This window comes from Nansenia antarctica (genome assembly GCF_963989245.1).
Source record: "Nansenia antarctica genome assembly, chromosome: 6".
Taxonomy (NCBI): Eukaryota; Metazoa; Chordata; class Actinopteri; order Argentiniformes; family Microstomatidae; genus Nansenia; species Nansenia antarctica.
The window spans coordinates 37,197,203-37,213,049 of record NC_137676.1 but is presented as its reverse complement, the minus strand read 5'-3'; the positions used below and the strand labels follow the sequence as shown (position 1 = coordinate 37,213,049).

The 15,847-nt window shown below is 40.3% G+C and overlaps 1 protein-coding gene across 1 annotated transcript in view; it reads left to right on the top strand.

Moving 5' to 3' along the window:
- The window catches only part of cxxc1a (CXXC finger protein 1a), a gene marked incomplete at its 5' end in the record, with an annotated part of 24,868 nt that extends 12,671 nt beyond the window's left edge, over nucleotides 1–12,197 (top strand). Inside the window, 11 exons of the mRNA XM_080534398.1 lie at nucleotides 255–388; nucleotides 1,163–1,318; nucleotides 4,880–5,026; nucleotides 5,661–5,765; nucleotides 5,993–6,177; nucleotides 6,480–6,687; nucleotides 7,014–7,124; nucleotides 7,304–7,353; nucleotides 7,474–7,570; nucleotides 9,768–9,920; nucleotides 11,784–12,197. Coding sequence (XP_080390524.1) covers nucleotides 255–388; nucleotides 1,163–1,318; nucleotides 4,880–5,026; nucleotides 5,661–5,765; nucleotides 5,993–6,177; nucleotides 6,480–6,687; nucleotides 7,014–7,124; nucleotides 7,304–7,353; nucleotides 7,474–7,570; nucleotides 9,768–9,920; nucleotides 11,784–11,930 — 1,493 coding nt within the window. The 3' untranslated portion in view covers nucleotides 11,931–12,197. The remainder of the gene's footprint in view (nucleotides 1–254; nucleotides 389–1,162; nucleotides 1,319–4,879; nucleotides 5,027–5,660; nucleotides 5,766–5,992; nucleotides 6,178–6,479; nucleotides 6,688–7,013; nucleotides 7,125–7,303; nucleotides 7,354–7,473; nucleotides 7,571–9,767; nucleotides 9,921–11,783) is intronic.
- Between the last annotated feature and the right edge of the window lie 3,650 nt (nucleotides 12,198–15,847).

The following is a 15,847-nucleotide window of genomic DNA, read 5'->3' as shown; positions in this document are numbered from 1 at the left end:
TCAGGCATCTGACAAAAGGGTCTATTATTAATAATAATATAATTATTAATATCATAATAGAGAAGTGACATGGAAATTAGACTAATTGTTAATGGTTACAATAATCGATAAATTAGTCGTTAGATGAATCGAAAAAGTAATTGTTCGATTAATCGCAAAGCAATAATCGCTAGGTGCAGCCCTACTGTGTGATGACATCAGACAGCAACACAGCCGTTTAGACAACCTGCTGTCTTGACACGTCTGTTCAATAGGCAAAGATGGGTCCCTGGAGGTAAAGTTCCGTCCCAAGAAAACAAAGGAGACTGACCTGGAGAAGACGGAGAAGCAGCGGGGCAGTGGGAGTGGCACTCCAGATCTGAAGATGGAACGACGCCGTGGATCTCGGGTAACATGTTCTTAATTTTTTTTTTTTAAGGGTTAGGGTTACAGTACAAAACACAGCAAACATTTTTCACCCTGTTCTCCCGCCCATAACCCCATCCCTAACAATTGAAAAGACACACACAAAAAAGGAAAAAACCTAAACATTAAATAAATGATATAACCTAAAGAATATTAATAATAAGTAGTAATGATAATAAAATAAAATAAATTAATATAAAAGGGTGCATTCCTGGTCAATGTACACGATCATAAAGCTACTCTACTCCCCCAGAGCTTGTTCTTGTTGAAGCAAGTTACCAACATTAACATTATGCCTTAAGAAATACTTAAAGGGCCTCCATATATCATCAAAAACACTCTGTTTACGTCTAACAATATACGTTATCTTTTCCATCGACATATTTGACGCCATTTCTTTAACCCACATTCCAATTCTTGGTCCATCAACATTTTTATGTTCTTTACTTTTACTAGATGTGTTAGAGATATGATCTAGATGTGGTTGGAGTGTACGTCAGTTCTGTTTACATAGTTTTCACTTGAACTTGACATTTTTTATATATCCTGAACTGACTGGGATTGAATGAGGTACTACAATACACTACACTACACTATACACTGCAAAACTACAGTGTCCACAGACAATACACAGTATCGAAGAAGACAGAAGACACAAACACAGAAGAGGAAAGACCATGTGTTTGTAATGAGAATGTTTGTGTAATATATCCTCAGTGGTGTTAGATCCTGATCCTTGTGCCTTGACTAACTCCAGGTGAAGCGCTCCGCCCGTATGTGTGGAGAATGTGAGCCCTGCCGACGGACAGAGGACTGCGCTCAGTGTGACTTCTGCAAAGACATGAAGAAGTTCGGAGGCCCCAACAAGATCAGGCAAAAGTGCCGGTTCAGGCAGTGTGACGTCCGTGCTCGGGTGAGTTCCACTGATGTAGAAAATAACCTTGAAAGAAACAGCTCTGTAACAATACTGTTGTCATGCGCTCACCTTGGTGGATGTGGTTCGCCCATTTGACCCACTGACCTAGAAATGTATTGATTTGAGAAAACGGTCTATAAACAGCTTAATGAATTCCTGACCTCTTGTAGCTTCTCCATCACTTTCAATCTGGGCTTAGGCCTGATGTGGGAAAAGTGTCAGTGCTAGTGTTATTGGACCTTAGTGCAGCAATTGATACTGTTGATCATGATCTACTCCTACACGGGCTAGAAAACTGGGTAGGCTTATCTGACACAGTCTTACAATGGTTCAGGACCTATCTACAGGACAGGGACTACTTTGTCTCAGTTGGTAACTATATATCTGACCGCACAAGCATGACGTGTGAAGGTTCCATTTTGGGGCCTCTTTTATTCAACTTATACATGATGCTCCCATTAGGCAAATTTATTCAGGATAAAACATGCTTATAACATAGTATGTTGATGACAGTCAAATTTATGTAGCCCTTTCTCAAGATGGTTTTGCACCAATAGTCCCTTATGGACTGCATTGATCGAAATAATAACTGAATCAGTTAGTGAACTGAAGTCAGAATTTCTTACAATTAAACAAAGACAACTGAGACTATAATCTTTGGAACCAAAAAGAAGAGGCTAGTTGTTGGTGCTCACCTAGAATCTCTGTCCATACAATGTAAAGATCAGGGTAGAAATCTGTGTAATTTTAGATTCAGACTTAAGTTTTAACTCCCACATTAAATCAACAACAAAAACAGCTCATTATCATCGTTAAAATATTGCAAGAATTATGGGATTTTTAATTACCGGTATATGTCCAAGCAGGAACTTGAAAAACGTATCCACGCTTTTATATCTAGCAGGTTAGACTACTGCAATGGCCTTTTTTCAGGACTCTCCAAAAAGGCACTTAGACAATTACAAAATGCTGCTTATGGTCTACAAATCTCTGAATGATTTAGGGCCAAAATACATTTCTAACATATTAGTGCCTTATGAACCTCCTAGATCCCTAAGATCATCTGAGGCTGGCCTCTTGTTCCAAGAGTGAGCACCAAAAGTGGAGAGGCAGCATTCGCTCACTATGCGGGAAAGAGATGGAACAAGCTATCCCAAAATATTAGGTCAGCACCATCTTTATCAATATAAAAAAAGCTGAAGAATGTTATGTTATGTTCCGCTTTCAATTGAATGTATTTAAAATACTAACATTTTAGGCTAGGTTTTTAACTAACTTATTATTATTTATTTTTTACTTATCCTTTTAAATTGTTATTGTGCTGCACTTCTATTGTTTGTCTTTTAATTCATTGTATTTTAAATGGTGACCTATTTTTATTTTAACTTTTCAATTGTTATTTTATTGCACTTGTGTTTTATGTTTTTATGTAAAGCACTATGAGTGCATTCGGTTGTATGAATATGTCCTATATTAATAAATGTGCCTTGCCTTGCCTTGCCTTTGCCACAGACAAATAACACCCTCCTCCACCCCGATGCCTATTTTGTTGTGTAATGACACCACGTATGTCTAACAAAGTGTTGTGACATTCCACTAGTGGTGGTCTAGTGCAGAGGTTCCCAAAGTGGGTGCCGCGGCACCCTGGGGTGCCGCAGCACCTGTCCGGGGGTGCCGCCAAATCTGCTCGTAAAAAAAAAAAAAAAAAAAAGTATAATATAAAATTATAATAATAATACATTAATAAACGTTTGTTTATTACATGTGCAATGGAGTTCATAAGCAAATAAAATATATATTTCTCAGATTTGAAAGATATTAATTTACTAACTAGGCCTACTAGTTACTAACTAACTACTCCTCACTGAAGTCTTGGACCAAGCGGTGAAAATGGTTAATTATGTCAAATCACGCCTGCTGAAGTCACGGCTGTTCAGCACATTGTGCAATGAGATGGGGTCCGAGCATGAGGGGCTCTTATTACACACAGAGGTCCGCTGGCTGTCGCGGGGCAAGGTGTTATCCCGTGTCTATGAGCTCCGAGATGAACTGATCACTTTTGTCAGTGAGCACGACTTGCCATACAAAGAACAATTGGAAGATGAATCGTGGTGGATTAAGCTTGCTTATCTGGCAGATATTTTTAGCCACCTTAATGACCTCAACATAAAAATGCAAAAATGCACACAAGTCAGCGTCTTTCTTGAATCTGATCGCTGCGCACCTCCGTATGCTGGAGGAGAGATTTTAGTCCTATTTCCCTCCAATGAACGAAGACTTCGACTGGCTCCGGGATCCGTTCAACCCCCTCTCATCAGCATCAGCCGCTAGTTTGAGCAGCAAAGCTCCAGATGAACTGGCAGAGCTCATTATGGACCGCACACTGAAGCTCAAACATGGTGAGCTAGGTTTGGATAGGTTTTGGCTGCTTGTGGGACATGAATATCCATCTCTCTCAGAGAGCGCCATCAAGGTGCTTTTACCCTTCCCAACCTCCTACTTGTGCGAGCTGGCTTTTTCTTCTCGTCAAGAACAAGACACGCACGCGACTGTCAGTGGAACAGGACCTGCGTGTCACGCTGTCCACTATCTCTCCCCGCATAAAGAGACTCTGCTCCCAAAAGCAGGCGCATGTGTCCCACTAATGCGCACAACATATTTCTTTGCTTTGTTTCTCTCAATTTTTACAATTCTGTCATGATTATTATTGTTAAATTATTATAGTTGTGAGTTACCCGTTTGGTTCAGATGTGAAATAATAATCTCAGAATGAGCATTGAAATGAGAATTACATTTTAAGGCATTATTTTAAGCCCCCCAAAAAAGCATTGTTCCATTGATTGATTATACAGGCCTTTGATATTTTATTTGTGTGAAGAATTCCCTCTGAGTCTCCTCCCATATTGTACAATCCTTGAGGGCCACAATTTTATTTAATTTAGCGATAGTTTGACTGACCTATGCATTCTTGCCCATCCATTACAGTTCATTTATGACTTTTATTATCTTGTTAAAATTCATTGGGGCAATACTTATGTATTATATATAAACACACATTTTCAAACCAATTCATCGTGTATTGTTTTTAGTTTAAGCTCCGAGGCATTTTTAAAATCTTCGTAGAGTTGGGGTGCCTTGGAGAAGGGGGAAAGCTTCAGGGGTGCCTTGGTTAAAAAAAGTTTGGGAACCTCTGGTCTAGTGGATAGTGAGTTGGACTTGTGATCAGAAGGTTGTGAGTTCAAATCCCGCCTGAAACCAGACCACTACTAGTGTGCCCTTGAGTAAGGCACTTAGCCCTCAGTTACTCCAGGGGGAATGTCCCTGTAATTCGTAATTGTAAGTCGCTTTGGATAAAGGCGTCTGCTAAATGGCAAAATTATTAAATTATTAAAATTATTATTGACATTTATACATTTCCAATATGTCCTTCATACTATCACAGGCACCAATTCATCCCCTGCTTTAAATGGGCTCTTTGTTCTCAGTCACCTCACCTGGTCAAATAAAGGTGAGAATAATAGATACAAGTTGACCTCATAGGCCCTCTATATTCTGTAGAAAATGCTGCGTGTGAAGGACGAGGAGAATGCCAGTGCAAGAGGACGAGGGAGGCTTCGGCGAGGAGAGCAGCTGTCTGATGATGACTACAGTGACAACGAGTTGGAGCTCTACCAGCAGTACAAGGCAGCTGCAGCTGACGACATGGTGTGTCTCATAAAAGGTTCCGCATGTCAATGAGGATTGAAATGCCAACTGTTTTTCATTTCATGATTTCAGAGTCTGAATCTGAAAACGTAATCCGCTTGTTAAGTCTGACGTCAAAAGTGACGTTTAGCCATTTCCGGGTTCAAACCAGAAATTCTCCGCACCAGAGTACCTGTGAACTACAGCGGTAGAATGACAGTTTAATCGTTTTTTAGACTCGGATCTATTCATTCAACAAGGGACACAGCACTTTCCCGTTTTCTCCATATTGTCAGGGTATTTGAGCCTCGGAAAAGCGCTATATAAATATAATTAATTATTATTATTATTTCTCCATTTCGAAGACAGCGCCTCAGCCAACTTTGGCCCCGGAAACACGTCACGACTTAACAAGCGGTATAAGTCCAGGAACCTACATAGTCCTATTTTCTGTTTTTCATACCCACAAAATACACTCAACTCAAATGTATTCATTCCAGTTTACTGGGTTATTAGGTACTTTTACATTTCATGTGAAATCATGCAAAAACATTGTGTGTGTGTTTTCGCTGCCAGGAAAATACTTAGTCTTAGTGTGTAGTAAAAGGACAGTTATGATCTGAGAGTTTGTAATATGAATGTACTGTATCTCCAGGCATGGAACAGTGAGGATGAGGATGGTCCATTTGACTCTGCGTTGAGGAAGAGGGCTGTCAAGGTCAAACATGTGAAGAGGAGAGAGAAGAGGTCTGAGAAGAAGGTAAACAAATCTATGGGACCTCCTTCTACCTCAATAAACACACACTGATTATTGAGATGATGACAAGAGATTGGCTTTATATACTACTTTCCCAGATGTTCAAACTCAATGTATGTACGACGAAACCCACCTCATTATATTGCAATTTACAGTTTAATAAGGCTATGGTGTGATTCAGGGTTTGCTGAAAGTCTAACATTGCCCTTGCCTCTCTCTCTGTCCCTCAGAAAGACGAGAGTAAGGTCCGTCGGCACAAGCAGAAACAGAAGCACCGTGAGCGTGTGAAGGCCGAGCCGAAGGAGAAGGAGGTGGCAGGGGGCATGAGACAGTGCCTGGGACCAGGCTGTGTGGAGGCTGCCCGTCTGAACTCCAAATACTGCTCAGAGGACTGTGGCATGAAACTGGCTGCCAAGTAAGAGGGATCCTAAGAATGATGCAGAGTCAAAATAAAAACTTATTTGTTTTATTTAAATAATTTGATAAAAGTATTTTAAAAAAAATCAAAACTCCAGATATAAAAATGTAAATTAAGAAGCTACCCTTTGTTTTTAGTATGGTTATACCTAAATGGTTGTACTTTTGAAAGAAAAAAAAAGAAAAATAAGTTGTTTGAAGTATAAGCATTAATCAGACATGCCTGTTTTTCTGAGGAAATGAAAAGTAAACAATTGTTGACTACCTGTTGAGTGGGCCTTCGTTTATGTTTCTGTCCAGCCGTATCCTGGAGATCCTGCCCCAGCGTATCCAGCAGTGGCAGCAGAGCCCGTGCATCGCTGAGGAGCAGGGGAAGAAGCTGCTGGAGCGCATCAGACGGGACCAGCAGTCGGCCCGCATGCGTCTCACAGAGATGGAAAAACGCTTCCTTGAGCTGGAGGGCATCATCGCCAAGGCCAAGCAGCAGCTGGTCCAGCAGGATGAGGAGGTAAGGGTTCACCTACACCAACGTCGATGGATTAGCTACTTCGATTTATCGTTCATCGTACATTCATCATTTGTCATTCATTCACTCAATCCGTCCCCTATTCAATGTATTTATAATTGTTGCTAGCTAAATTGTATACCCGGTAATTAATTCATGAATATTATATCTATTTATTAATTTATCATCGTCACTACCTACTTCAATTGATTGAAAAGGACTGAGTCCCCCCAAAAATATTATAGAATGTTTTGAAACACACAGGCTCTTTTTTATGACTCTGTTAACTTTGCATAGTGGTTGACCTGCTCTCTTTGGCGGTTTTCTAGGTGAATGAGGGAGATGGTGATGACACGGACCTACAGATCTTCTGTGTCTCCTGCAGTCACCCCATCAACCCCAAGGTGGCGCTACGACATATGGAGAGATGCTATGCTAAGGTTAGTAGATAGTGCTGGCCAAATTGCTCTCTGAGAAGTGCTGTTGGCCTTTTACACATTGGTTAAAGACATATGAATTTAATACATGCTTCAGTAGTGTGTTTGAAGTAACCTATTTTGTGCAATGCATCATGGTCTCACAAGTGTTTTCATGGTTTGTCCCTTGTTTCTTTGAACAGTATGAGAGCCAGACATCCTTTGGGTCCATGTATCCCACACGCATCGAAGGGTAAGGACATTAAAACACAACAGTTACTGCATTTTACTGCATTTCATTGTTTCTTTAGTTAGGTCTGACATTGGTGTACATTTAAATGTAATTCATTTCTTTTTTTTCCTGCCTCTGCAGTGCAACAAGACTCTTCTGTGATGTGTACAACCCTCAGAGCAAAACATACTGCAAGAGACTGCAGGTTTTATGTCCAGAGCACTCCAGAGACCCAAAGGTATGTCTCTATGATCCTACTCTATGTCTCTCTACATAACATCCTTTTATATTCTATTGATGCTTCACAACGTACAAGTATATGGCATTAGACACACAATATACACTCACCGACCACTTCATTAGGTACATCTTGCTAGTACCGGGTTAAACCCCCTTTCGCGTTCAGAACTAATTCCACTTTTTTCCCTATCTTCTATTGTCCAATTTCTGTGGGTCCGTGCAAATGGTAGCCTCAGTTTCCTGTTCTTAGCTGACAGGACTGGCACCCGGTGTGTCCTTCTGCTGCTGTAGCCCATCTGCTTCAAGGTTCCACGTGTTGTGTGTTCAGAGTAGGGATGGACGGTTTTTCGGTTAAACCGAAAACCGCGGTTTATAAAAATAGAAACGGTTTTTTATCAAAACCGTCTGAAACCGTTTTTTTTTTTTTTTTTTTTAGAAGAATAAAATAGAATAAGAATAAAACTGGAACATGTCACATGTTTGTCGTGTGTGAAAATAACAATGATACAGTCTGAATCTGCCGCGCAATGAGTGAGAGGTTTGGTCAGTTGTGAAGAATAACTGAGGATTAATATCTAATTGGGATTATATTTAAGGGTAACGAATCACTCTATGGGAAAGATAGTTGCCTTCAGTTATTGGTAGATAGGAAAGGTTTTTTACAATTACTCGCTTACATTTAATAAGATCATTTTCGCTGCTCTCTGTAAAGCGCATTGGGTCACTTTTGTGAGAAATGCGCTATAAAATGTGATTTGATTTGATATCAATCAATCAATCAAACTTTATTTATGTTCTATAGCACAAATCATGCATTGAATGTAACTCCAAGTGCAGTATTTACTAAACCACAATATAATAAAACAAGAGCTATACGGATCAAGAGTGTTTGTGCACAGCGCCACTGTGTGTGAAGGCGCTACTGAAAGTGATGACAGAACGCATGTCTCAGAAGATACACGGTCACTTAGTGACGCAAAGGTAGTTCTGTATTTATCTCTATCTGTATTAGTACATTTATTTTGAAAGCTCTATTTTGACAGCTCTACCATGGGCACTTTTATTTTGATGGGGCATTCTTTGTTGATTGACTTACGACAGTTCAGGACGAGTCAGTCTCGCGGCATGTGGTTTTTATGAAAAGCTTTTAAGTATGTTCACTGCATAATTCTAAGTCTAATATTTCAGTGATTATTGAGCAGTATTCAAATATTTAAATACATTGAGCAGCAGCTGAAACTTTGTCTAAGAACCAAGATATTGAGAAAGCAGTTCATTCAATGAAGACGCTGTTCCAAGAGATGATCTTCCGTGCAGGCGTGCACCCTGGATCAGCGGAGCTGGTGTGTTAAGTGTTCATGTGTTTTCATGTATGGTGTAGCTTACAAAAGTCTGCCTTTCCACTTATATTTGTGAAACTAAGTAGCCTAAATGTGTTGCGACTGTGCTTACGGTGTTTTAATGGTGTTCGACATGAGTGTATTGTAGCAGTAGGGCTCAATCATTTGAAATTGGCGCTCTTTAATTTTTTTTTTTTTTTTTTTTTTTTTTTTTACTGTATTTTTCGGTTAACCGGAAAACCGCGGTTTTACTCTCTGACGGTTTTTCGGTTTCAATAATTGGAAACCGTCCATCCCTAGTTCAGAGATTCTCTTCTGCATACCTTGGTTGGTTGTAACAAGTGGTTATTTTAGTTACTGTTGCCATTCTATCAGCTCGAACCAGTCTGGCCATTCTCCTCTGACCTCTGCCATCAACAAGGCATTTTCGCCCAGAGAACCGCTGCTCACTGGATATTTTCTCTTTTTCGGACCATTCTCTGTTACCCCTAGAGATGGTTGTGTGGGAAAATCCCAGTAGATCAGCACTTTCTGAAATACTCAACCTAGCCCGTACTCAAACCATACTCAAAACCAGCCACGTTCAAAGTCACTTAAATCACCTTTCTTTCCCATTCTGATGCTTGGTTTGAACTTCAGCAGATCGTCTTGACTATGTCTACATGCCTAAATGCATTGAGTTGCTGCCACATGATTGGCTGATTAGATATTTGCGTTAACAAGCAATTGAAAAGGTGTACCTAATGAAGTGGCCGGTGTGTGTATAAGACCCAATATGCCATTAGACTCAAATCATGTCTTTCCTTCGCCCTGTGGCCCCTCTCACCTATCTACATCATCTCTCTCGCTCTGCAGGTGACTGTGGACGAGGTCTGTGGATGTCCTCTTGTACGAGACGTGTTTGAGCCCACAGGAGAGTACTGCAGGGTCTCAAAGCGTAAATGCAACAAACACTACTGTTGGGAGAAGCTCAGACGAGCTGAGGTGGACCTGGAGCGGGTCAGAGTGGTTAGTAGAGCAATCACAATTGTTATAATATAATTATGGTACTTTATGGTGTTGAGTGGTCATTCTCTAATTGAACATTTTGAAGGACTCGAAATGATAAATACTCAATACCCATTTCTCAAAGAATAATTCATAGTGCATTCACATGTATATCCTCTTCTACGTCACATTGGACTTATGGGAGGAATCAAAATCAGCCCATCACATTGTGTTTTGGGTTTCAAGTCAACAGTGTTATTACATAGAATTCTTGCAGGGTATGAAGTCACATGAGACCTTGACAAAATAATGAGCTCCTTCTTCTCCGTGTCTTATCTTCCTCTGCGGTCCACAAACTCCGGGTCCCACGAGATAACATTAAAGGAGTAAAACTCTTCTCTAAATAATACTAGACACCTGCGTATGACTCCACACTAACAGACAAAGAGACTGTGCTCTGTTATGAACAGATCACTACATTGTTTCAAGAAAAATATATCAAAGAGAAAATAGTATTAAAATATGCCAATGTCAAAATCACTAAGACCCCCACTTCTATATTTTAGGCCTTTATGTACTTTCAAAGGCATGGGACGGATCAAAAGTAGCTAAAATGTGCTGTCATATCGTTGCTTTGGTTACTTTGTCGAGACTACTCGTAACCGAAACAATAAATCTGTCAATTATATTCATGTTTTTCTCCAGCGAATGTTGTAGTTACATAACCTTGAAACTATCAAAGGACTTGGTGGTTGAAGGTGCAGACGTTATTTAGTTTGGGAATGTACATGAAAACTAGCATAGTCTAACTCACTCCTTTGTAGTGCTGTGTTGCTGTTTACACTTTCCTGTTGTCTCCCTTCTGTAATTGTTCCTGCTTTTACTTTCTGTCTTTTGTGCTGCAGAACAGGAACCTGCTGTAAACCAGTTTTAACTGTGTCAGGACAGTCTAAATATAACACATTTAAACATCTGTAATGTTACTTTTAATCTTTTCCTGTATAATAAGAAAGAAAGAAAAAAAGATAGCATCAGTGAGCCAGCCAGCAGAGCAATTCACATTTCACATGAGACAAAATGGGTGCTTTACCCACAGCTGTGCAAACTTAACAGTGCATATAAGTTATTTTTTTAAATTTACTTCAAACAACAGTGATTAACGATGTATATTGAGATTTCATGGTTTTGTAACATAAGTAGCAGTGCCATAGAAATCAATGGGAGGGCAAATGAATGTCACAAATTAGGATGTATTTTATTGTGGATGCTTTCAAATCTTCAAATCTGAAGACTGGTTCCATGTCCTATAAGACATGTGTTGCGTAGGAATGACACCACCTGTCCTAAGACAATGTGGCTGGTACCAAACTCTTAAATTGAACTATGACTTCTTTTTCCTGATCCTTTATATTACATTCCAGAGGTTTTGTTGATAATTATTGTTATTTCATATTTGAACTCAATTCAAATGCTCCATATAATTCAAGTTATAAAAAAATCGAAACATAGCTTATTAAAGAGATGCTACATAATTGTTGTCTATTTTCAGCCACTAGTTCTAAAATGAGCGCCCAAAAGCCAAAAACGGGTCCCTGAAAAAATTAAAGACAGTATTTGTATGTCGTCTATTGAGATAAGAAATCAGTTTACATTATACCATGAACCATGCAGTCGACACTTAAGTCAAATTTGATGTAAAGAATTAGCAATCCTTTAGCAGTCTGTAAGCTATTATTCTTGATTGTAGAGTGCGCCCCATTCTATTCCAAGTACAATTTTGGGAACCTCTTTATTTTTTGCTTATGGTGCTCCTATGTCTGTTCCAACTGTATTCCTGAATAACTAACTATGTTCTCTCTCTTTGTTTGTGGTCGTAATTAATAGTGGTACAAGCTGGATGAGCTATTTGAACAGGAGCGGAACATGAGAACAGCCATGACCAACCGAGCAGGACTTCTGGCTCTTATGCTGCACCAGACCATCCAACATGACCCAGTCACCACTGATCTGCGCGCCGGCAAGGAGAGATAGGTGCAAACCTGAGAGTCTATCTGCTATTATTGGGCTCAGTTTTGTCTGATCAAGAACGGTTGTTGTATTTTTGAAAGCCCGTTTAAGATGTTCACTGATCAGAAATGACTGAATGGGCCAAAGAAAGATGTTCGAAACCTACTGCCTGGCCTGCTCATTAACGGATTTTAAACACTATCCTAGTCTCATTGGGTTCCGAGATTAACACTATCCTGATCATGTCAAACACAACGTTGTTTATGTGATGTTTTTTACTGTAGATTATTGCTGTAGATGATTGCTGTAGGCCTAATGTATATTCTTTCATTGCTCAGAGATGAATGGGAGCTGCGATCATGAGGACAGTGTATTTTTCTCTAAACTGTTGGGAGAGCAAAAGCCACATGTGTTTTGAAATGTTACTGACAGTGTTACTGTATTTATCAGCATTTTATCGTCTACAATGTCATGGCATGTTTTCTTGTTATTGTAATGTGTTTTCGACCTCTGTGACAGCATTAAACGTTTCGAAATTTTTACTATGGAACACTTGAACGGATTTCCCCATTGATTTTATGCAAATCATGTCTCCTCGTTTGGATGATTATTTGTTATGAAGAATGTACGAACGATAGAGTGTAAGCCGAACTGAAAGCTTTAGAATCTGAAAATCACGAGGGCAGTTATGCAACCCCTCCCCCCATCTACCCCCGCTGAGCCGCTGCAGCCTACGCCATTTTACTCGCTGTTTCTAGGGGCGGGTTTGAGGGAATAGACTACGTACCACTGTAGTTTAGCCAAGGACGATGTTGAACGGCATTTCTCTTTGGTTTGTTTGCAATATAACCTGGATAGTTTGGGCAGATCGTTTTATGTGTGTGTTTACATTTTACACGCAATCGATGAGAACACTTATTATGCAAGTGACCTCTACGTCAGAGGCAAACTACGGAAGAGAATTAGGGCCACCAACACTAGTTTTTTTTTTTTTTTCCCGAAAGGAGTTGGGGGTTATATTCTGAGTTTAAAATCAGAATTTCTGAGATTAAAGACAAATAAATAACTCGTGTTGGTGGCCCTAATACTCTTCAGTACTAATACTCTTCCGTAGCAAACACTATTTGAATCGTATTTTCTAATTTCTTCTTTTTAAAAGCAAAGAAAATTAAACAATGAACATTATCACCATGCAGGCCTACATTTACATTTACATTTACATTTTTGGCATTTAGCAGACGCCTTATTCCAAAGCGATTTACAATCAATACATTTGAATACTAAGCATGTGAATCAGCAGTCCACCATTCGTTGTAGGAAGAGTACTCGGGTCCGGGGCCACATCCAGCCAGGATACCTTAGTTTTATGGCCTACAAGCAGGGTTCGAGTTATAAGCTGATCTCTGTGGGGGTCTCCAAAATAACAGTGCGAAATGTTCTCATGCACGCGCGAATCATGCCCACACAGCGATGGGACTTACAAGTTTTAATTAGCTATAGGCAGTAGCGGATTAAGGTGGTCAGTGGCCCTAGGCTACTCCTTTGTGTGAGGACCCCCCGCCCCCATACACAAGCCTCCCCCCTCCCCAAAATATACAACTCACGAGCACCCTGCACACACACCACTCATAATGCTTTACCATAAAACACTTAAACACTTTAATAACACAATAACACAACAGTGTTAATAATGCAAAGAATAAAAAAAAAAAGTTCAGTGCATTCAGTTCTGTCTCTATTGCTCTCCTCTCCCGTTGTCTCTCTGTTACTGTCCTGTTGTCCGTCTCTCTGTTGCTCCCCTCAGCTCTAAATGACAGAAATGAATTAGCTAATTAGTTGGCATGTAAACATATAGTTAGGGTTGGGTACAGTTTGGGTTTTATTCGATACCGGTGACAAATCGATACTTTAAAAACGGTACCGGTACCGAAACATCATCCTCATCCTCATCCTCCTCCTCAAATACCAACATATCCTGACGCTACAGCTGCAGGCTACTCATTTCACCACATCAACTGCCCCACATGAAACAACAGCTATAAAAGCGATAGTCACACATGTATCTCGGCCAATAATTGTGTTATTTTTGCTATACAGAAGGAGCGAAAAATACATGTACACTAGGTTAGTAAAAAGTAAAAGCCACCTTACCTTTACGGAGACAAGATAGACCTGTTTGGTCTGTTTTCAGTAGGCTGCGGTCGCGGTCCTGGAACTCATGATGCTGACGTCCGATGTTCTTTCTTTATCCAAGATTGGATGAACGGGAGAGGGTCAAAAAATTGCCTTTTTTTGGGCGGAATGGTAGCTACTGTATGTATATACTCCTGTATAGCTAATGAATGAATGTTTGCTTCTCAATAATAGGCTAGGTGCACGATCTCACTACTTCCTGAAAGGCAACTGGTATATGAACATATCCTGTCTCACTCTATTGGTTTAATTGATTAATCAGCTGTGCACTGTGTGTTCCAACGGTTTACCGCACAGCTGATTAATCAACCTTTTGCTGTTGCACAATATTCTACTGCGCCCCATGGTGTCTTGGTGGTGAAGTGCAGGCAGTCAAAGGCCTACTGTCATTCACAGGAGATTAATGGTGCGTGTAGCTCTTTTGGAAAACGTGTTTATTTTACAATATTTATAATATAAATTAAATAATATTCATTACATTGACATTTTGATCAAATAATAGTTGTGGTAATGTATTATTAGCGACCCCCACAGATTTTTGATTTTACTGCCTTCATGGGAGCTCAGAGAGTCTCAGACCATCTCTATGGGAGCTCAGCTCCCATTGGCTCCCACATAACTCGAACCCTGCCTACAAGTCAGAACGTCTTAGCACGCCATTATTGCCAAATATAGTCTAGCCCCGAAACGAGACGCACATTTTTATGATATGAATAGTCATACCAATTTCGATCATAGATATCCATGCTTCGGACAGCCATTTCCCACTGATGAAAAGGACGGTAAAGTGAATGCATTTCGGGGCCTATAATGGTCACTGGTGTCGTTTATTCGTCCATCATAGACAATATGTCCACTCTACTTCAAGAAACAGTATGCGTCCAAGAAGTGGCATGACAAATAATATTGTGGGAAAATTATGATTTCTGGCCGTTTGCGTGAAGAGATAATAATGGCATTATTCTTTGCTAGCGTAGACCTATGTGCCTTTTTGAAATGTGCTAAACTTATACGAAAATGAATTGTCCATGGCCATTCAAAGTGGGATATTGTGAAATATGTCAGTCAAATACAGCGGCCAATGGTTATTTTGGCCAGGTAGTGTAGAGTTCATGATTTGCACACGAGAGATCAACGCCACTTCTACCGTCCGGGGCAACAACTGGCGATAACGCCGTTTCTTCACGCTGTCCACCGAGCAACTCCCGCTCTGCTCTACGCATGCGCAGTCCATGACGTACACGCAAACAGCGAAGGAACGAAGACGATCGCGATTCGGCGACGATGGAAGAAGACGTGTTGTGTGAGTATAAAACTAATTTGTTTGCAATTTAGCTGTTCGAACACGAGAGTTACAGTATCGCAAATTAGTGGCGAATATTGTTCCTACATCCCTCACACGATAACACGAATGCCGTGTCCAAAACTGAGCTGCAACACAAGAAGAAAAAAAAAGAGTAGCGAAGGACGAGTCTCCTGCAACGAGCACTCCGAGGCATTTCCCAGCCGCGCGGATGAAAACAGCCAAGCGTCGCGTGGACGGAGGTCTGGGGGGAGGGTCTAGCACGGGCTGACTGACCCGGCTATGGCTGGCCTGAATGGCGGATAGACATGTTTAGCTACAGTCGATATTGAAGTGCATATCCATGTTGAAGAAAGGAATTTATATAGAATCGTAGTCCAACTACATATATGAAAAATGTATTCGCCAGCAGTTATGACAACGCTAGTTGTCTGCTTGTTTTGAT